Source organism: Pituophis catenifer, unplaced genomic scaffold (genome assembly GCF_029215685.1).
Source record: "Pituophis catenifer annectens isolate HBS135680 unplaced genomic scaffold, rPitCat1.0.hap2 SCAF_16, whole genome shotgun sequence".
Classification (NCBI taxonomy): Eukaryota; Metazoa; Chordata; class Lepidosauria; order Squamata; family Colubridae; genus Pituophis; species Pituophis catenifer.
The window spans coordinates 2876500-2899337 of NW_027256896.1; the positions used below are offsets into that span (position 1 = coordinate 2876500).

The 22838-nt window shown below is 43.3% G+C and overlaps 1 protein-coding gene across 5 annotated transcripts in view; it reads left to right on the forward strand.

Moving 5' to 3' along the window:
• RBBP6 (RB binding protein 6, ubiquitin ligase) overlaps positions 1-18191 on the forward strand; it is a 29133-nt gene extending 10942 nt beyond the window's left edge. Inside the window, exons 4-17 of one of the 5 annotated variants that reach the window (XM_070955331.1) lie at positions 40-84; positions 2343-2431; positions 2553-2649; positions 3137-3276; positions 4419-4591; positions 6162-6265; positions 6797-7116; positions 9754-9853; positions 9937-10015; positions 10102-10159; positions 10876-11241; positions 11576-11677; positions 13801-15540; positions 16224-18191. In XM_070955331.1, coding sequence (XP_070811432.1) covers positions 40-84; positions 2343-2431; positions 2553-2649; positions 3137-3276; positions 4419-4591; positions 6162-6265; positions 6797-7116; positions 9754-9853; positions 9937-10015; positions 10102-10159; positions 10876-11241; positions 11576-11677; positions 13801-15540; positions 16224-17766 — 4956 coding nt within the window. In that variant the 3' untranslated portion in view covers positions 17767-18191. The remainder of the gene's footprint in view (positions 1-39; positions 85-2342; positions 2432-2552; positions 2650-3136; positions 3277-4418; positions 4592-6161; positions 6266-6796; positions 7117-9753; positions 9854-9936; positions 10016-10101; positions 10160-10875; positions 11242-11575; positions 11678-13800; positions 15541-16223) is intronic. The other 4 variants (XM_070955332.1, XM_070955334.1, XM_070955335.1 and 1 more) reach the window with 4 other exon arrangements.
• The last annotated feature ends 4647 nt before the right edge of the window (positions 18192-22838 follow it).

The following is a 22838-nucleotide window of genomic DNA, read 5'->3' on the forward strand; positions in this document are numbered from 1 at the left end:
CTGTGGAACTTGAATGTGTGTTTAATTTTTTATGAACAGATTGATGACTCTTCTGCATCTATTTCTCTGGCCCAGCTTACAAAGGTATATACATATATATTTGTCAAATATAACAGAATATATTGTTGCTTGCTTGGTATTTTGAATGTTTTCTGCTGTGATATTTATACCTTTAATTTCTGTCATAGATGCAAAAAACTATTAAGTTTAAACATTGAAATTGTGTGTATTTATTAATTTACTATCCTGTAAAGAGTAGTTCCCAGTATGGGAAGATAGAAGGGGAGTACCTTATCAGCCTCAACATAATGTTGCAGTTTTATTCATCTTCAAGACACAAAGAAGAAGCACTTCTGAAGCTGTTTTATCATTTCTTTGATATGTTACATTAATTTTTCATTGGAAAAATAGCACAATTTTAAAGAAGAATTTTAATACTATTTATGGACTCCTAGGATTTCTCTGTGCAACAGTCAGCAGAGAAGTATTTCCCTATCACATGGACACTTTATATGATTATTTGGGGAATCTGCACTCAAAGCCAGTGATAGAGCAATAATTTGCATCAAATAATTTCATCAGTTGTACCCTTGTAGTATATATGCAGCGGGCAATAGCTATGCAACTAATTTGTTTGAACACAGACTGTGTAAATGTATCTATAGGAATATACCAATGTGTATGTGTGGCATACTGGCAAATGTGACCTTAAACTGTTGTATCAACTTTGTTTGCAATGAAACTGCTTGCCTTTCTGCTCAGTAATGTGTAATTTTGTCTGGGAAAGCACTAGTGATAACATACCCAAATAAATGGCTGCTTTTTAAAATTTTGAGTTAGAAGCAGTATTGCCTTATATTTCATATGTCTTTTTGTGAACAAAGGCTGGAGTTGTATTTTTTCAAAAATAAACTACGTTTTCTAGTTTGGAAATTTTGACATGCGTTTGCGAATATTTAATTTATATCAAGCAAGTCTGGTTTCCATTAGTGCTGTCCTTAAATTTGTCCTCGGTTTTGTAATCTTATGTCAAGTTTATTTTTCTGAGATGTGAAAAAAATGTCCAAGAGCTGTACAATTTTAAGTTTCAGGTAGAACTTCAGAGAGTATTTCTGTCAAATGCAGAATATTTTTATATAATATAAAGCAGTTCAAAACTGTTACTTACTTTAACCTCTTCGGTGCTGATAGTTCTTACATAGAGGGAATGCATTTAACAGTTTTGTTTTATTCCTACTGTGTATTAAATGCCATATTTGAATTTTGGTCTATTCCTACTAATGTTCTGTGCTAATGGATATGTTCTGTAAACCTGTTTGGGTTCAAACAAATTAGCTAAGTATTTGTAAAATAGTTTTCTGTAAATGTGAACAATTTCATAGTTGTTAATTTGCATTGTTAAGAAACGTTATGTATTTTAATCAACTGTTTAATAAAACGTTGAAACTAGCTGTTTGCTTTTGTGGATGAATGTATTAAAAAGTGTGTATGGACGATCTGAATGTTAGGTGATTGGATATCTGAGCAATTAATAACCAATCCCTTCAACCTTGCTTATATCAATATTTAGTGTGCAATGACCCATTTTAACAAGTTTCTAGAATTGTTAGCTGTACATCACAACTATGGCTTGCACCTTGAAGGGGCTATCATCCTGAAAGTTGTGCGCCCAAAGCATATTATGTGGCATTAGATCCCACTTGGCAGAAAGTTACTTGTTCAATCTTGTTATACCTTTCTGGATATGTTAGCTGTATTCATTCATTTTTACTTTTATAGATACCAGAAGGGGTTTTAGAAGTAATTTCCCAACGTTTAAAAATGGTCTTAGATATGAAATGTCTGAAATGTCAGTTTTCAGGATGATAATTGCTATTTTAATATTTCTAAGTGTAAAATAACGTTATGCTGCAAATGGAGACCATGAATTGCACCTTATCATTCCAAGGTAAACCTCTTAAAATTCATGGCTTTTTAAGTATTGCAGAAAGCACCTTTCAAAAGACTTAGCTTCCGGCCATTTAAATTTATCCAAAGAAACAGATACACTTTCACAAGAGTTTGTGCAGAGTACAAATAGCCTGATGCACAAAGTATCCCAGCATACAAAATAGCAGGTTTTGTTTTGATTAAATTAGTTTAGCGCAACAGGCACATAAACATCATGTAAATGGCATAAGGACTCCCTGGAACATCTTCAGGATAATCTGAGCTGTTTTTGAGACAACTTTAGCTAGCATTGTGCTGCTCTTTACAGGATTGGATGAGTGGTGTTGTCTTTGACTGGATGGCCTTAAATGTGTTTTCTAATGTGTGTTGTCAAATGATTACCTATTGAACAGACCGCCAATCTGGCTGAAGCCAATGCTTCTGAAGAAGATAAAATTAAAGCAATGATGTCACAGTCTGGCCACGAATATGATCCAATCAAGTAAGTCTTCACCATGTCACCCACCAAACCGAAGCAAAAAAGCTAATTTTGGCACAATTTACATACTTAAAAAAAAAAACAATCTGCAAAGTAGCACACTTCTTTTCTTACGCCTTTTTAGTTACATGAAGAAACCCCTGGGACCGCCGCCACCATCATACACTTGCTTTCGTTGTGGAAAACCTGGTCATTACATAAAGATCTGCCCAACCAATGGGGTAAGATTGGCCTTGTCTCAATTGTTGAAGTAGCTTGTCTTTTGTTTCCTGATGACAGCCTAGTCCTATTTTTAAATTCATTGGGGAGAGAGATTCCCTCATCTAAACTAACTAGGGAGTCTTTGGGGGATACATAGTTTAGAGGTATTGTGGCTGGCAGGAAGGGCAAGCAAAGGCTACTCATTCAGCAGCATCTGTCTTTGTATTTGCAGTCTTGGGAGCAAAGGAGGGAGGAGGTAAAGTACTATAAATTGGAGTATTAGTGGAGGGTGTTACTGCTTTTGTTAAATCTCCTTGTGAGTCTCTGGATCTGCCCTCCGAAGGGCAGTAGAATTGTTTGTTGTCTTCTAATGAGAACTGACTTGATTTGAATACAATTCTGTGTAAGGTTACAAAATCCACTGATCAAAACAATTATGTGCAGATAAAGTTGGCAGGAGTTGCAGGAAGTAGATTTTAATCAATGTTTCTGTTGTTTTCTTAACAGGACAAGAACTTTGAGTCTGTTCCCAGGATTAAGAAAAGTACTGGAATTCCACGAAGTTTCATGATGGAAGTGCAGGATCCTAATACTAAGGGTGCCATGCTTACCAACACAGGGAAATATGCTATTCCTACTATTGATGCGTAAGTAATAGAGATCTTTGCAAAACATCCTCATTTAAAATTGCCTGAAAAACTGAAATGGGCAATCTAGGTTGGTTAGATGGTTAAGAATAAATTCACTGGCTATAGAATTCTTATCCTATCTTTCTAATGTTCTGTTTTTGTTTATTGATTATTAATACTTAGGCTCTGTACATCTGTAATTATAGGTTCTAGAATCCTATATCAATTCACTTTTCATCTTTTCTTTCGCCTTAGCTGAATTTTTTTGAGGAAGTTAGCAAATTATACCAGTGATAGCTAAGGGCTATTAAAAATAATTAATTAGAAATGCATCTTCCTGTCAGACAGTTCATAAATGTAAATTTTCCTTGCATAGAAGCTCACAGTCACTTTGCACGCAGGTGAGATGAGGCGGGTTGGAGGAGGAAAGTGTTTCAGTTTAGGAAAAAGATCAAAGTTGAAGACTCCTAGGAATCTTGGTCTTAAAGAAAAGGATGAATTCTCCCTCAGTTCTTTGAATTGCAATTTTCCCCTTAGCTCAGGCTTTGGGGCGATAGGTATTTTTGCTGATTTCAGAAAGCAATAGATACAGTGAGTGACTAACCGAAAAATGTGTTGCCAAAGATCCTATTTTGGTTTACTTAATGGTTGTGATATTTGATTAATTCACTTTCATTTCTCTATTTCAAGTGTTTAAACTTAATCAGTGAAAGTTGACTTTTCTGGACGGTGACATGACCATCACTTAATTAATAAATTAATCACTTATTAAGTGATTGATAAATGATGATCAATCATAATCATGTCAGTGCCCAGAAAGCACTTTCCTGCTACTCTGTGTAGGAGTTAATCTCTGTTTTAAGTACTCTTGCATCTTTTGTAATTTGTTTGCTCTGAAATTTTGAACTTTTCAATGATCAATAAGCTGCTGTCTCACTGCCATCCTGGCTCTGTCAAGTTCACTAATATAAAATTATTTTTCATCCAATTAAAATGCAACTTTATAATTTGTGCTTCTGTTAATTTGTCCAGATGGTAAAGGAGTGTGGAAGAAAAATATTAGGATACGTCCTCAACTTTATAACATGCTTCATACTACTTTTACTTCCACAATGGAGACAAAAGATTTCACAGAAGGGGGGTTTTTTTTGTTCTTCCAGCGAGGCTTATGCCATTGGGAAGAAAGAGAAGCCCCCTTTCTTGCCAGAGGAACCGTCCTCTTCCTCGGAGGAAGATGACCCTATTCCAGATGAATTGTTGTGTCTGATCTGCAAGGATATAATGACTGATGCTGTGGTGATTCCCTGTTGTGGAAACAGCTACTGTGATGAATGTGAGTTTGTAAGCTGCCCAGTTTCTCAGTGTATCACATGGATGGACCTGGGCTTGTGCAGAGTGGTGTTCTTGAACTGAGAGACAGAGAGCCCATCCGTGTACCTGAGGGGATGCCCTCTGTTGCCCTGATAACTTCATATACGGTTTTTCATACAGATTATGCATTATTGGACTATTTAATGCTTTCCAGTCCAGCAGAATGTTGGAAGTGAGTTATTTAAAGATGGCGGGGACTCTGGCAGTAGGATATCTCTACAAAAAACGGATGGAAATAGAGCAAATTTGGTTTGGAGGAACAAGCTGGCAAAGGAAAGATGGAGTTTAAAAATGGCGGAATCAGAGTGGAGACTGCTGACAAAAAAAAAAGATTAGAGAAATGATTAGACCCTATGGCCCTCGTGACACAGGTGGCACACAGCGCCCTCTTCGTGGGCCTGTGAGCCATCGACCCAGTTCAGCTCCGCCGCGCATGCATGCGTGCTGCCTGCCAGCCAGCTGATCATCAGGTCCCTGCTGTGCAGGGGCATGGCACGTGCGGGGAGACACATGCACGTGTGGGGGATGCATGCGGGGGGGGCGCGTGCATTGCATTTTAGAGGTTTAGGCGCGTTTATGTGCGCTTTGGACACTTGGTCCAGAAAAGGTTAGCCATCACTGGATTAGATCATTGCTCAGAATATTGCTGAATATCCCATTCTATTTATTTTGTATTAACAAAATACAAAAACCAAAAAGAATACACATGTTCCGTTCTAAGCCCCCTCCTATCTGGGGCTTCGTTGTGCACATTCGTACATAATACAAGGAGAGGCAACGCAAAGGGAGGGTAATTTCTTGCCAGTATCATACTGGTAATTGGTATGAGTCTTTAAAATTTATTCTAACTTGGGCTGCCTGGAAGTCTGTTCAGAAGCTTCCGTTGACACAGAATGCAGCAGCCCATGTGCTGGCATGTAAAATCTGATTGTTCAGAGTTACATCTCTTCTTCAGCCTCCACACTGGCTTCCTATTGGTTTCCAGGAACAATTCAAAATGCTGGTTTACAAACCTTTTGACTTCACATAGAAGTGGCGTCATAAGTTGTGAAGGCATGCTGTATATGTGCAAATAGAGCTACTGCAACCTCCCTGCTCAGTTGATGGCCATCACCCAGGAAATTCCCCTCCAATAGTCACCCTGAATCTCTTTTAATTTCCACTCCTTGATCTGAGTGAAAAATAGATCTGCCCTCTTTTACAAGTGACAAGCTTTTAGATGTCACTGTCAAATCCCCCCTCCGTTTTCTTTTGCTCAGCTTCTTGGTTCCAGATTCCATATTATCCTGGTAGTTTTTTCCCCAAATCTGTTCTAAATTCTCCATAGCTCTTTTAAACTATGATGCCCAGAACATATAACTGAGGTTTCCAAGTTCTCACTGTGATGCTGCATTTTAAATTTAGCATCCTTTAGAATTTGTGACTTAAAAGTTCTGTGTAACTTGTGACACTTATCCATCCATGAATATAAAGTGGCATACTCTGGTTATAATATTCTTGCAGTTAAAATTGAATTTTCATTTCATTTACAGGTATCCGAACATCCTTGCTAGAATCAGAGGAACATACCTGTCCAACTTGTCATCAGACAGACGTTTCTCCTGATAATTTAATTGCCAACAAATTTTTACGTCAGGTAACTACCTATATTAATCTCTCTGAGGGCTCCTCCCCTGCTGTTTTAATTGCTTTACGCTATTCTGAGTGAGAGAGATTCTGTTGAGCATTTGGAGGGGAAATGATCATTAATCTGGTTGATTAGTCTGTGATTTGAAAGAATTATCCAGGTGTTTCTCTTCCTGCTATAACAAGACCAAATGAATGTTAAGCTTCTGTAAAAGGTGGGAAACCTATTCTGCTGGTTACTCTGTTTACATCACACTAGAGTGGATTGGTGAATATGTAGTTTATTTGGATCACACATTATTCCTGATTAGTGTTAATCTTGGTGGACAGTCTTTTGCTTAGCCTGTTGTGCAAATTCAGTCTGGTTGGACAGTATAATGTATTGTGTAAACCCAGAAGGCTCATTTAATAAGTAACTAAGTGACATAGGCAAGGCAGGTGCAGCCCTTGTCTCTCAGACTCAGCAAATGACCCTGGTGAAAGATAAGCCATGATGTTATTTCAGACAGTTTTGACTCCTCATTTGTTTTTCTCTCTTTAGGCTGTAAATAACTTCAAAAACGAAACAGGCTACACTAAAAGGCTCCGCAAGCAGGCCCCCCCACCAAGACCAGCGGTTCAGCGGAATGTGCCTTCTGTGCCGAGGCCAACAGGCTCCAGGCAACAGGATCCCCTTATCCTCCCAATCACTTCTGCTTCGATTCATGCCACTGCATCTCCCCCCTTATCTTTGACTCCTGGCCAAGCTCCCCTTGCAACAAGCACGTTGGCCATGAACCAGTCTGCCTCCACCTCAGTCAGTGATGTGCCTACAGCAATGTCTCTGGCAATTTGTGCTGATAAGCCTGAAGGACCTTTCCGGTAAGTCAACTAGAGCAGGGAGGTGGCATTCCTTCCTGTGTTTATCTCCGGCATGTCTGATATCACAAGTCCTCCTGCATCCTTCAAGGCCTTTCTTTTGTGGTTTTTCATCCGGTGTGAGAATCTTCATTGGTCTCATGATCCCCACAGAGTATACAAACTATTTTAACATTTCTGCCACTGTAAGTGAGATTTCAAATTGGGTAGGATTGTTAAATCCTTGATCAAAAAAGTAGCCTGTCTTCAACTTTTAACTGTTCCCATTCACTCTTCTTAGAGTAATATTGCACAAATGCTTCCATGAATGATTGGGTTTTTGAATTGCAAAGAATGTTGGAGGAAAGTAAATTATGCAACCTCCAGGAATTGGATTCAGTTCCTATATTTGCATCCTGCTCTTCCTTTCAAAGACATAGTAAAAGACTTAATATGAATTTAAGCTGTATTTGATTCTTGAATCAGTGTTGTGTGTAAGTAAAATACTTTTATCAGGCTACGTTCAAAAGACCTTTAAAATTTGGGTAAACTAGTTACCATTAAATTGATGGTCATTGAAACTGATTTGATCCATGATCTCCAACTACATTTTGATTATCGATCCAGAATTCTAAACCAGCAAGCTGATTAGAATTTTAAAAATCACAATCCCCACACATATGTAAAGTTGAAAAATTCTGAGTCATAGGAACTAGTCAAACAGTTTTAGTATATGTAGATATATAGAGATATATAGAGAGTCCTCTATATATGTTGACAGTTGCATAAATTAAACCATATTTATAAACTTTGTATATTATTTGACAACAATTAAGACAGGGAATTAAAATTAAGAAGGACATGTTGGAGATGGGGAAAATTACACTTATTGGGGAGAATTTCTGTAATAAAAAATGTGTTTCTTAGAACGATGTTTTTGTTTCAAACTATTTTGATAACTAATGCACCATTTAAGTAATGGCAGAAACCTTTAGCTTTGTATTGTGTGGCAAAGCCAAGGATTAAATATAAAATTCTCCAAGATACAAAGGAATGAGGATGCTTGGGATTGCCTGATTGAAAAATTGTATTTTGCAACCTGTTGCTTGGTTTGGATGAAAGAATGGATGCCCTGAGAAATAAGAGAATTATAGAAATAGAAGGTCAGACCTAAGGTTTGGTTTGGTTTTCTGATTTTTGGTATGGCATACTAAAATTAAGGATAATGTAGATTTTAAAAATAATTATATTAGAAGTGCCAGGTTGAGAATTTGAAATAGATATAAACTCAAAATTATACCTGAAAATGCCTTGTAGGTCTCATCACAAGAAGCATTTTATAGGGAAAAACCCAGACAAACAGAGATGGTTAATATAATTTTAGAAACTTACAAATGGGCTAAGGGTCCAGATAAATTTTAAATATCATTTGGGAATTGATTTTAAAGAATCCTTCCTGTACGAAAAAGCTTTTGTTTTGAATTCTATAAAAAAAGTAAAAGACTTTAAAATATTGGATACTAAAGAGAACTAAAGATTATAGTTAAAGGAAAAGAACACTCAAGCTCAAGTTACAATTACATAATGAAGTAAAATATTTTAACATTGAACACATTGAAATATATTTTGAACAATGAACTCGGAAGTTAATTTTAAGAGTGTCTGCCTCTATAGGTAGATTTTGTTAGAGATGTTATTTATTTATTTTATCATTTATTAGTCATATTTCTATGCCGCCCACTGTCCAAGGACTCTGGGTGGTTTACACCAAAGATAGTATACTAAATAACATATTGCCCCCAACAATTTGGGTCCTCATTTTACCCACCTTGGAAGGATGGAAGGCTGAGTCAACCTTGAGCCGGTGAGATTTGATCTGCTGATCTGCTGACCTAGCAGTCAGCTGAAGTAGCTGCAGTACTGCACTCTAACCACTGTGCCACTAGAAACAAGCTTTATATTACTAGTTTAAGACTGATTTAAAAGTGGCTTTAAAATGACCAAGAATGACATGGGAAAAGATGTTATAAACTGACTTGATCAGTCACTAGGTTTTTCAAATTATACTAGCCAACCACATTTTAATCAATATGTTGTGTTAGCCGGCTCTTGTGGTTATTTATTAGTTCGTGTATCTTAAAAATTGGACTTAGTAAATGATAGTTGAGCTTATCTTGTGACATGTCCAATATAGCTGCTTTGTACTCTTCCTAACAGGTGGAAAGTAACTCAGTATTTCAAGACAGGAGGAGGTTTGGTGCTCTGTGATATTATAAGACCTGTCCATGACCTACTAAATTAAAAGCTATTAGAAGATGACAAGTTAATGATAGCACAGAGCACCTCCAGTAGAACTTTCCTATCTGTTTATCTTCAAACCTTTTCCTTGGTATAGAAAACACATTTACGTCTCTTAATGATGATATTTACTTAATCTGTCACTTTTCCAGCTCTTTGTGACTTTGGTGCATAGACCATAGAAATGTATAATTACATAGTTATTATAGCTCTACCTCTGTTGTCAGATGTCTTCCTAGTAATTTATTTATGTGCTCATTAAATATATTTCCCATTTTTCCTCTTAAGTGCTTGTAATAATTAAGATAATGTTTCTGCTTCCCAATTTTATCACCAAATAACCTGGAAATTGTTTCCCTCCAGGGAGGGTGATGGTCTTGGATCAACTGCTGCTATTGTGTTGGCCTCCGATCACACAAAGCCTCCTTCCTCTTTATCAATTAACACTGTGCTGGAAGAGAAGGTAAGCTTTGTTTCCGAATGGAACTGGCTGGTGTATTTTACAGCAGCAGCAGCAATTAATCCCCTTCCGTTTCCTTCCCAAAGAGCTATCGGGTTCCTGTGCTTGGACAGCCGGCCTTGTCTGGGCAGCTGAGTTCTCATGGGCATTCAATACCCATCATGGGTAAGTTTGCGCAGCTTTGATCGTTCTTGTCATATGCAAGTGGAGTATCTGCCATCCGTATTGAAAGCAACTTCTTCTCCACACAGGTCAGCCAATGAGAACAAATCCTGTCCGCTCTGCAGCCAGTAGGTCAGGCTGGGAGCCGTAAGTATCCTTTCAAAATATATATCTGTGTGTGTGCATTCGTGTGCGTGTGTGTGTGTGTGTGTGTGTGTGTGTGTGTGTGTGTTAGGCAGCAAGTGTAGAACATAATCATTAAATAGCTGTTTATATATGCATAGGAAGCATCAGTCGCTACTAAAAGGGCTCCAATGTTATGGTAACGAGCAACACTTTAAATCTTTCTCTGGACTAAAATGAGCAAGGAAATGTAACACATTTGTTCATAGTGTACAGTTGGGTATAAGATTAGAAAAGTGTCTCAATCATATCAATATTAGAATTTAGCATTTCTGGAGGCAAAATGCTATATTATCAGTCATAGGCAAAGCTAGAAAACTCAAATCTCTAACTGTTAATTCTAGTTTAGTTAGCCTTGAAAAACTCAAAGGTGGTTCTGGAAAAGGAGTTGAGGTGCAGAAACTACTTAACCACGGCTGTGGGTAATGGGTAAGAAGCAGAACTTAGCCAATGTGCTAGTGATTATGGGTATAGACAAGGACCGTGTTGTGGAGAGGACTCTATCTAAGTCTAGAGAGCTACAGAGGGAGGATGGCAGAACAGGTTAGTCTGTGGTTGAGCTGTAAGACAGCATAGGCCGTGACTGCAGAAGAATGCTCTCTCCATTTCACGTTCCTCCTCTCTTGCGAACAAAAGACAAGTGTGACACTCAGTGACAACATGTTTTTGGGTTTCTTTAGAAGTTCAAACCGAGGACGCCCGCATAGTGATCGTACACAAAGGACTCAGGCCCCAACACTGCCAGCCTCAACACCAGTCTTTGTGCCCGTGCCTCCACCTCCCCTGTATCCTCCACCTCCCCACGCACTTCCTCTTCCACCGGGGGTACCTCCACCACAGTTTCCTCCTCAATTTCCACCTGGTCAGCCTCCACCAGCTGGGTACACTGTCCCCCCTCCGGGATACCCCCCGGCTCCAGCAAACATATCAACACCATGGGTACCAACACCAGTACCAACGGCTCACTCAAATACCATCCCAACGACCCAAGCACCTCCTTTATCTAGGGAGGAGTTTTACAGAGAGCAACGGAGACTTAAAGAGGAGTAAGTATTTGGCGCTGGATGAAGTTACGTTATATTTCATTCTTCTGTTTCAGTAGATGGTTTGGCTGCAGCTGTGCTCAAAATGCATGTGCTGCGAGCAAACATGACATATAACGTGAGATTTCAGATGTTGGTTTTTCACTACCAGCCTTCAGATCTAAAACCCAGAAACTTGTAATTCTGTTAAAATACTATGAAACGTCTTTCAAAAAAACCCGATGATTCGCATTTTAGTAATATGTGGCATGCAGTCCTTGTTTGAGTTAGTACTCTTAGTGCCTGCTTTATCAGTACAGAATTGCATTGCAGCACAATGTTTTTCTTATTTTAACAGGGAAAAGAAAAAGTCAAAGCTTGATGAGTTTACAAATGATTTTGCTAAAGAACTGATGGAATATAAAAAAATTCAGAAGGAACGCAGGCGTTCTTATTCCCGGTAATTTTTTAAACGTGTCTATCAAAATTTGTTTATTTAGTGCAGCTGCTTTTATGCCACTTAACTTAAATATAAAACAACACCTAAGTAGTCTATGGAAATAGTTTATAATAAGCCGTATAATATGTATAATATTAATAAACATCCTGATTTTAAAATATCACAATTATATTCTCTTCATCCCATCTCAATTCCTGAACGTTAACATTTTCTTGTACAACTGTCACACGGTGGGCAGAGAAAAAATTCTTGGCACGAGCCAATTCCAGGGATTCTGTCTGCTGCTGCTGTTTCCAGGTGCCCTCCCCTCACCTGCCATGGGAGGAGCACCTGCTTTGCATCCAGAAGACGAGTGGGCAGCCCTTTTCAGCTGGTCTCCTGACTGGGAGCTGTGGAGGGTTAGCTTCTGGTGGGGCAAACTTTTTTTACTTTGGTGGGCAGGGTCAGAAGTAGCTGATTGAAGGGAGCCCCAAGACCTGCAGAGGCTTAAGGCAGCCATTTTGCGTCTTGTAGTCCCATTCCCTTGTGAACATGGAAGTGTAATGAATGCTTTCAGTCTTTGCAGGACTTAAGGCATCCATGGCGCGCCTCAAATGTCCTGCTAAAAGCAAAGGCCAAAACAGTCTGAGCATTTCTGCCCTGCCAAGTCTGAGGTGCTCAGGAGGCTACAGTGCCCATCCTTGAGCCTGGGCATCTCTAGCTCTTGCTTTTCTAGGGTCACATGTAGACCAGGCACTCAGGCTACCCTTTATATCATTTTTACCATCCATCTGACCAGTGCAACACAATATCAACAGCTATCTGCCCCAGGCTGAGGTAGTGGGCTCTGTGCCCCACTGGACAGATCAAGAAGTGGCTGTGTTTCTATTCCTGCGCTGAGCAGGGTGCTGGTAATGAGGAGCAGTTGGTGATGGTGGTGAAAACGGGCATCTCCATTTGCCTGCCACCGTCTTCCTTGCTCTGACAGCTGGGCAGGCAAGGCATGGCCAGTACTACTCTGGCCTCTCCGCGTGCTCCTCAGCCATTTCTTAGGGAATAGCTGCCTTGGAAAAGGAGGCAGGAAGCAAGCAAAAGAAGTTGCGTGCCCTTCTTGTCCCAAGAACAAGGATGTACCCCTGGTGGGCCTCTGCTTGCTGCTGCCTGTGGCCAGGGCTAAATCATGGCAGCTGCTGCCGCGGCTGCTGCATTCTCTGCCAGCATCCTGGACTCTCCTCACCATTGCCCAGGAGTTGCATCTAGCCCAGCCCCACTTGTCCCCTTCATAGACATAGGGCTGTCTCTCCTGCTAGGAATCCCCAAGGGCTGCTCCTGCACTCTCCCCCAAGCAGGTCTCTTTCCAATACAGCCCTTGGAGGCCTAGCCCCCTAATCCCCCTTCATTCTGTATTAATTATAGCAGGGAAACACCAATTGGTAATGGCTAATTTTCTCAGGGGCAGAAAGTGTTATTTGCAGTCATATTCTTGCCTGCTCTCTATTAAAAGTAATTGAGTAATTATAACCCATGTCAAATTTAAAACAATGTATTGGGGTTTTTTTCCCCTTAAAGCAAACCAGCAGTATCATTTCTTGAGAAGTCCAGCTCAATTGAGTGGCATTAACCCAAATTGCTCTGGAGCCTCTCAGACATTTTTGGCCATTTCTCTAGCCTGGTTCTGAGGAACCGAAGCAGTGGTTGTCTGTCCTCCAGGCGTGCAGCGAGGCAGCTTGAGAGCCCAGCCTTGCAGGCAACACAGTTCTAGAATGTTCATAGCAGTTCTACACAGAGATTAGGAATCCAGTTTGTACATACACACACAGGTGTCCTCTCAAACAATTGTGGACCCTTTGCAAGATTGCTAGACAAAACATGTGTTAATTATCTAGCTGATATCCAGCCACAGTCTAGGGAACTGCCGGAGTAGACATTTGGTGAACCTTTCTGAAAAAAACCTTTCAGAATCCTTTCTAAAAACTGGAAAAGTCCTATGGGTCGGCTCATTATTAACCTGTTTTTGAATTGTATATAGCGAATGTCTGTGTTTTTTAAAAAATATTGCAGAAATCTCTTGTCTCTGTGATGCAAGGTAATTTTTACAGAGATCCAGAAGCTACAATTAAACATTTCTTTTCATTGTGTTCCAGGTCCAAATCGCCATATAGTGCATCTTCCTACTCAAGAAGTTCCTACACTTACTCCAAGTCAAGATCTGGCTCGTCCCGCTCTCGCTCGTACTCTCGGTCCTTCAGCCGCTCCCATTCTCGCTCCTACTCGAGGTCGCCTCCCTACGGCCGGAGGGGCAGAGGCAAGAGCCGTAACTACCGCTCCAGGTCAAGATCACACGGATATCATCGATCAAGGTCTAGATCACCCCCCTACAGAAGATATCATTCTCGGTCAAGATCTCCAGCGTACAGAGGCCAGTCCCCGAATAAGAGGCCTGTTCCTCAGGGAGAAGGGGAACGGGAGTATTTTGGTCGCTACCGAGAAATCCCAGTTTATGACATGAAAGCATATTATGGGAGATCTGTGGATATAAGAGACCCCTTTGAGAAAGAGAGATACCGCGATTGGGAGACCTACAGAGAATGGTATGAAAAATACTTTAAGGGCTTCCCAGCTGGAGCTCAACCCAGACCTTTGCTTAACAGAGAGAACTTCTCCCCAGAACGATTTGGCCCTCCTGGACCAAGGAGAGAGAATTCCCCTTACATTCGGGGTCGCAGAGATGATTATCCTGGAGGGCTTGGGCATCGGAACCGAAATCTAGGTGGCGGCTACTCTGAAAAGCTGCCAGGAAGAGAGGGCCACAATATGAAAGACATGACAAAACTGAAGGACAAAGAAATGGACAATCTTTCAGGGGATGCAAAAGGGAATAGACACAAGAAGCACCGGAAAAGACGGAGGGGAGAAGAAGGTGATGGTTTTCCTAGCAATGACTTGTTGGAGGGCTCACGGAAGCCTGCTTGTGGCGAAGAGGGCAGACCTGACTCCCTTTTTGTGCCCCCGAGCAGGGATGATGCCACTCCTGTCCGGGACGAGCCGATGGAAGCGGATTCAGTTGCCTTTAAGCCCATCTCTGACAAGGAGAGGAAAGAGAAGCCGAAGGGAAGAGTGGAAAAGACGAAGCAGAAAACCTCCGAAGGGACTGCCACTACCAAGAAGGAGGTGCAAGCCAAACCAGCTAAAGCAGCACCTCAGGAGAAGGCGGAGGCTGACCGTGAAAGATCCCCACGGGCTGAACCTCCTGCCAAAAAGGTGAAGGAAGAATTGCCAAAGGCTGATGGCCCCAAACCTTCCTCCCAGAAGGACGAGAAGCCTCCAAGCACTCCCCGTAAAGTCCACCCCCGAGGCGCAAAAGAGCATCCAGAGACTAAGTCCAGCAAGGATGAGAAGGCCAAGAAGGAGCATCCCAAGGAAACCAAGCAAGAGAAGCCGTCGAGCAAGGAGGAAAAATCCAAGAAACCCGTTGACAAAACCAAACCAGTAGATGCCAAACCTGAAAAGAGGAAGAGAAAAATGGAGGACAAAGTTGAGAAGGAGCCTGAAACCACATTGCTAAAAGCTTCTAAGCCAGAAGTCTCAGAATCGAAGCCATTGCCAAAGGGGAAGAATGACCCAGAAGCAGAGAAAACAGAGAGGACCCCTGAGAAGGACAAAGCTGTTTTAACAGTTGTTCCTGCAAAGAAAATTAAGCTGAACCGAGAAACGGGCAAAAAGATTGCCAGTGCTGACAACGTCCCTCCGGTGAAAGAAGCCTCAGCCGAGAAGCCTGAGCCGGCAGTGGCGAGCAAAGCGAAGCAAGAGAAAGCCAAGGGGAAGCTGAGGAGAAAAGTGGCGGCAGCTGATGGATCGGGTTCCACGCTGGTCGATTATACCAGGTACTATGATTTAGGAGGAAGGCAATGGTGGCTCCTGCCCATGACTTGTTAAACCCATCCCCAGCCCTTCCATTAAGCTCCTTCAGACCCTTTTGTTAATAGTTCTGAATTCTTCTGATGGGGCTGAATCCCTTCTCTCGTACAACCTCTTAATTCTGATACCAGTTAGTTGTCCTTTCCTCCTGACCCATGTAGTCCAGAGATGACCCCAGCCTTTTCCTTCATTATTCTCTGGGGCCTTGTTTTTGGGTTTTGGGTCTGGAGGTTTCTTTCCCTTGTATTCCTGATCAACAACGACAACAACAGTAATAATAATGTGAATCGTACTGGATGACCAGACTTGCCCTGGAGGCAAGGAGTGGTTGCCTGGAATTTTGACAGTTTTTTTCTCAGAACTGTAAGATGCAGATTTTTAAGGTTAGTTTAGCAAGTCACATTCTGCTTCTCTAGAATTAGAATAGTTGAGGATGAAACTAGGCCATTTTATAGAATAAGTTTATTCTATTAAAAAAAAAATTAAAGCATCTGTGGTAGTTAACAGGACATTTCCATATGTTAGGCCATTAGGCAGATGTCTTTTTGGCGAGACAGGGAAACTCGTATTGCCACTGCAAAATTAGGAATTGAAATTACACACTTTGATATCCCCCATAATAAATCTTTATTGGTTTTTGCCTCCTCAGTACAAGCTCTGCTGGAGGCAGTCCAGTAAAAAAGCTGGAAGATAAAGTAGACACCAAGCGCACTGTCATCAAGACTATGGAAGAATACAACAATGACATCACTGCCCCTGCTGAAGATGTCATCATCATGATCCAGGTTCCTCAGTCCAAGTGGGATAAGGATGATTTTGACTCTGAGGAGGAAGAAGAGAATGTTAAGTCTGCACAAGTCCCTTCTGCCATTGGGAAGCCAGCCAGTGTCATAAAGACCGTCAACACGAAGCTGCCCAATCCTGTCAAACAGAACGAGAAGGATCCTGAATCCGTGGAGAGAAATTCAAGAGCCACAAAAGAACCTGGCCGTGAAACTTCGCAGCCTGACCCCAAAACCTCCAAAACAGCAACATCAAATGAGAAGGGGAAGGCCAAAGACAGGGACCATGCCACCTCTGACCGAGACCCTTCTGAGAAAAGAAAGAGTGGAGTTCAGCCAGAGAAGGACCGTTCCGAACGCGGGTCAGAGCAAGGAAATGCCAAGAGTGGGTCTTCTCACTCCTCCAGGGACAGCAGATCTTCAGACAAACATGACTCTGCCCATGGATCCGGCACAAAGGATTTTACTCCTAGCCGAGAAAAGAAGTCAGACGGGGACAGCAGCAGAGACCACTCCAGCTCCAAGCGAAGAGAGGAACGAAGTGGGCTCACACGAAAGAAAGTGTCTCCTTCACGGACCCGGGAACCAGCCCCCTCCTCATCCAAGAGCAAGACCAGGGAGGAGCGAGCGGAGCAGCCCAAGAAGGAAAGCTGGGACTCCAAGCGGAGCAGTTACAGCCCATCCAGGGACCGCAGGCAGAATGACCCCAAGAACACCTACGACTCCAGGCGTCCAGCAGAACAGCCCAAGGCCCAAGAGAAGGGCTCGGGTAAGGAGAGAGAGAAGCAGCGGCCATCCTCGGAGGCCTGGAGCAATAAAGAGAGGGGGGCATCTGGAAGCAAGTCTTCATTCAGACGGGGCTCTCCAGAAGCCAAGGAACAAGGAGCTCCCCAGAACGACAAGAATGCCACCAAGCCAAAGCCTCAGCCGAGCCACACGTCCCGGCTCTCTTCGGACCCGACGCGGGAAACGGACGAGGCAGCTTTTGTCCCAGACTACAATGAAAGTGACAGTGACAGCAACGGTTCAACAAAGCAGGATAGCTCCCCAGGGAAAAAAACCAGAGACGGGAAGGAGAAGTCGAAAGAAGCTGCAGCCCCCACTGCCCTGGCCCCACAGCCCAGCCGGAGCCAGAGTCCCAGCAGCCCCAGTGCCAGCCCCTCGGGGAGCCAAGGCCGGAGCCGCAGCAGCAGCGCCAGCTCTGCGGACAGTCAGGACAGCAAAAAGAAGAGGAAGAAGAAGGACAAGAAGAAGCACAAGAAACACAAGAAGCACAAGAAGCATAAGAAACACCCTGGCACCGAGTCAGAAGCCGAGAAGAGCCAAAAACATAAACACAAGAAGAAGAAGTCGAAGAAGAGCAAGGAGAAGGAGAAGGAGAACCCCAAAGCAAAACCTGTCCCAATCTAGGGGGCAGGACGGACTCAGCCACCGCAATGGCATTTTGTCCTCATGTAAAGTTACCAGAGCCTTGTAAATAGAGCTACAACAGGCCCCGTGCTGCACTTACCGAATTGCTGCTTGATTTGATTTTTACATCAGAGCTTTATAAAAGTGAACATTTTGTACAGATTTGTGAGTTGTGACGATGTAATATGGGAGGAGGAGGAGGGTGGGTAAGTTTTCTTTTAATTTGGGGGGCATTTTATTTTTATCCACCGTTACCTTAGTTTGGGTGGAGTTGACTGTACTGTGAAAAATTTCACACTTTTTTTAATTGCCTGTCAAAATAAGTAAAAGGGCTGGTATCTGTTTAAAATATCAGCTGGAGGGATTCATTACAGCCCTGTTCTGTTACTTTTGGATGATAAATAAAAAAGTTCATTGAATCTTAATGTGGTAGTTTTATAGCTCCAGTGTTAATAAAGGAAACGGATAAAAATGTGGCATAAATTCTACATAGTGAGAGATGAACAAAGTTTATTGCAGTGGCCTTCAGTAGCTCCATTCCTCAACATGGAGAAGCGAGAAAGAAAGCAGTTGCCATGTGCATCCTTGTCACTATCCATCCGGGGTTTGGAGTCCTTTCCGTGATACGAGAGGGTGGCTTTCTCCCGGAATCCCATGAAGCATCTGTGCCATATATTCCATGTTAAAGAGGAAGGTGCTCTTATGTACAGAAGGGGCTGATAAAAAGATTTGGTGGCCTTCCAAAGTATCAGTAAAGTGAACATTACCTGTCCAAGTACACTTGATGAGCTGAAACTATTGCCTTATCACCATAGAGAACCATCAGTCCATCTCAAAGTTAGTTGAAGTGCAGATGGGTCTCTGTGAGGACAAACATCTGGGCAGATAAGGCCCATCGTATTGTTTATTTATTTATTTATTATATTTCTATATCGCCTTTCTTCCGTAGGACTCAAGGCGGTGTACAGTCAAGAAAAATATAGACACACAAACATCTAAACCAGTTTAGACTGGCCCACAGTGGAATTGGAGCAATAGCTACATCTTTCCTGACCCCTCCTCTCCTCCCATCCCGAGTGGTGTTGAAGAAGCCCAGAAGCTCAATTTTGGTCCTGTATTTTTCTGTATATGGTTTTAGGAGTGGCTCAAAGTGACACTCGGGGGTAGTAGATCCATTCAGAACACAGCTCCATTCCTGTTCACATTTCCTTGCTAGCAGATATGGGCCACAAAGAGAGGACATGTTCTCAGGCTGCAGGACATAAAATCCCTAGATTGCAACGATTGATTGTACAAAGTCATAGATTCCTTCCTGCTGTAGATAACTTCAGAGGAGCACAAACGGTTGCAGCAGGTTTTGCACTCTTACCATCCCTCCTAGATCTAGCAACGAGACTCTTCACTTCAAAGAGCCTACTGGACAAATGCTAGAGATTAACATTGACATGACATTGCTTCACCCCATTCCTGTCCAGGGACAAACTGCAGAGTAAGGCACATATCTACCAAGTATACTAAATCATATGCTAAAATAATTTGCCTGAAGTGTTGGGTTTTCCCAGCATTCATTGCTTGTTACAATTTCCATGGGTCTTCCTGCATCCTGGCATGACATGTACACATGAAACAGACACATCAGAATGAATGCATGAGGTGGTCACCAAATGGTCTGGCTGCTGTGCTTGAGGCTGATTCTGGAGAGCCAGCAGCCTTCCAGCCTCAGTAGCTTTCCAGGTAATGTCAAAGGGCCGAGCACTTTTTAGCCAGCAGAGACCTTATTTGTTAGCCAAATTTGTCGAAAGACTTGCAGAAATCTCAGCCGCTGCATTTTCATTTTCAGAAACCATTGTAGCTTCCAAACTGCTGATGTACATTCTCAGCCTGCTAACCCAGCTTTTGTGTGAATTGGCAAAGAGACTAAGTGAATGTCCAGGTGTCCAGAGCTGGGTTGTCGGGTCTGAACACACCATCCCATGAAATATCTGCAGTGGGCATCTCTGGCTGAGGATCTCAGAATCAGACACTGAGGACACTATAGAAGGAACAGGTTCTTGGAAAAAGGAAGGGAAGACACGTATATTACGCACCAACTTCTAGGATGGGTGTCAAACTTAAGGCCCAGGGCCCGGATCCAGCCCGCGGGATGCTTAGACCTGGCCCACGGGGCTGCCCTGGAAATGGCGAAGGATTGGCCTGCAGTGCCTCTGCCAGCGAAAACGGAGCTCGAGACAGCCATGTGCGGCTCTCCCGAGCTCTGTTTTTGCTGGCAGAGGGTTGCAGGAGGCTGTTGGCAGCCGAAAATATAGCTCGGGAACCTCCGTTTTTGCTGGCAGAACACTCGGCCCACCACAAGCGCCCCCGACACGAGTGACGTCAAGCTGGACACCCTCGCCATGGCCATCGCCACCCTGGCCCTCCAAGGTCACATCCAATCCTGATACTGCCCTCAATGAAATTGGGTTAGACGCCCCTGTTCTAGGAGGATCAAATTTCCATTGTTTTATGTAAGCAAGTCAAGGTGGCTTGTCTCCCTTGGGGTAAAGGCTGAATGACATTATTTCATGGAAAGCTGCTATGAAATGGGCGGAAAGAAACATCACCAAGAAGAGGTCCAAATGCCACTTGCCGCCAAAATGATTTGGCAGCAGTGCCTCATTGGCCAATTGCTTGAGTGTTCCTCCTCCTCCCCTTGGGAAGGAGGGCTGCCTTTCAATGTTCTCTAGGGCAGGGGTCTCCAACCTTGGCAACTTTAAGCCTCGGAGACCCCTGCTCTAGGGCGTCTTCATTTTTTAATTGAAAGAACCTATTAGAACTATCCAGCTTTGGGACTCAAGTACTGCAGCTGTACTTCAGTTATTTCAGTGAAAATAGAAAGGCCTGAAGCTTTGACATACTTTGACGCAGCCAAGGAGGACAATAGAAACAAAAGAAGATGCTGAGCAGCGGCTCTGCTCCTCTTGGCAGGATCTTGACCGGAGCTCCTCCTGGGTGAAGTCCTTTCCGTGACAGAAGCAAAGTGCTAGGAAGGCCACTTTCATTAGTAACCAAAAGCCCAGCAATTGCAGGCTTGTTGCTGCCATGGGAGTTAGTTTCTGTCTGCCAAAATGGACAGGTCCAATTGTCAGTCTTTTACTTCTACATACAGCAGGGGTGTCAAACTCAAGGCCCGGGGGCCAGATCTGGCCTGAGGGTGCTTAGATATGGCCCACGGGGCTGCCCTGGAAACAGCAAAGGACCAGCCTGCGGTGCTTCTGCCAGTGAAAATGGAGCACGGGAGGGCCGACTCCGTTTTTGCTGTCAGAGGGTTGCAGGAAGCCATTGCAGTCAAAAATGGAGCTCACGAGGGCCATGGGCGATCCTCCTGAGCTCCATTTTCGCTGGCAGAGGGTTGCAGGAAGCTTGGGCCACCACAGTCTTGAGCTGGCCATGCCCCCCCTGGCCCCCCAAGGTCAAACACGACCCTGACGCAGCCCTCAATGAAATCGAGTTTTGACACCCCTGACCTACAGTATTTGATGGGAGGAGTCCTTGGTGCTCTCTGAGCCTTGGTTGTTTTCTGGCAGACATTTCATGACCCAGCTAAGTAACATTTTCAGTGCTAGTCACTCATTTCCTTGTCACCTCACAGTTAGATTATTGCAACGCGCTCTACATGGGGCTACCCTTGAAAAGTGTTTCGAGACTGCAGCTGGTCCAGAACGCAGCTGCGCAAGCTGTTGTGGGTGCATCTAGATATACCCACATTACACCAATTCTCCATGAGCTGCACTGGCTCCCTATTGGTCTCAGGACACAATTCAAGGTGTTGGTTATTACCTTTAAAGCCCTACATGGCTCAGGGCCAGGCTATCTTTGAGACCGCCTTCTGCCACATAGCTCCCAGCGACCGGTAAGATCCCACAGAGTTGGTCTCCTCCGGGTCCTGTCAGCTAAACAGTGCTGGCTGGTGGGCCCGCAGGGGAGGGCCTTCTCTGTGGCTGCCCCAGCTCTCTGGAACCAGTTACCTCCTGAGGTCCGGACCATGCCCACCCTATTGGCCTTCCGAAAAGCGGTGAAGACCTGGCTCTTCCAGCAGGCCTGGGGCCGTTGATCTCGCTGTTGCGATCTGGCGAGATCCGGCCATGAATGGTGTGAATAGGTTTTAATGTTTTAATTTTTAAATGTTTTTATAATGGTTTTTTTTTTTTTTAATGTATTGTGAGCCGCCCTGAGTCTCCGGAGAGGGGCGGCATATAAATTTAATAAATAAATAAATAAATAAATAAATAAATAAATAAATAAATAAATAAACAAATAGGAGGGAATGGGGTTTGTGGCGTGGAGGAGAAAGGAGAAAGGAGCGGGGTGGGGAGAAAGACGGTGGGGTCCTTGGTGCTCTCTGAACTTGGTTTCTGTCATGCAGACCTTTCATTACCCAAACCAGGTAACATCATCAGTGCTCAATATCAGTGCTCACTAGATCAGTGTTTGAGGTAGATGTGACATTTCTGATGCAAGGAGGTCCTCCAGCTCTCCCCAGCCCCCCGGGTGCTTTTGCCCCCAGATCTACAAAGAAAAGAGAATCTGGCTGCATCCCCTGTTAGAGAAGGGGAAACGGGCATTCTCAAGCAGCTGAAACTGACGGTACCCCAAAGTGCTTGGAGATCCTTCCGCATCTGGAAGCCACAGATGCCTGAATGACCTGTCCAAACTGACCGGGGAAGGACATAGGTTTTGAGGGAACAGAACATCTAGAGGACAGAATGGCAGACGCGGGGAGTGCAGTTTGCGTGAGGCAGACAGCATCTACACATGGCTACCCAGATCAATGGGCTCAACAGCAATAAAGTGCAGCAGATAAAACCAGCAGATGTGCAAGAAGCCATAAATTCTCCTTGTAAAAACATGTGAATGGGGACTTCCGGTTTCCTTGTCTTCGGCGACGGCGGTGCCTTTTGAAGCTCCGCCAGCCCCGCCGCCTGTAGAGCCACTTCGAGACGAAGAAGCGGCTCGAAAACTTCTGAATCCACAGGATTGAAGAAGGAGAGATCGCAGGGCACAGGTCAAGCCCCTGTAACCCCCCAGGGAAGTTT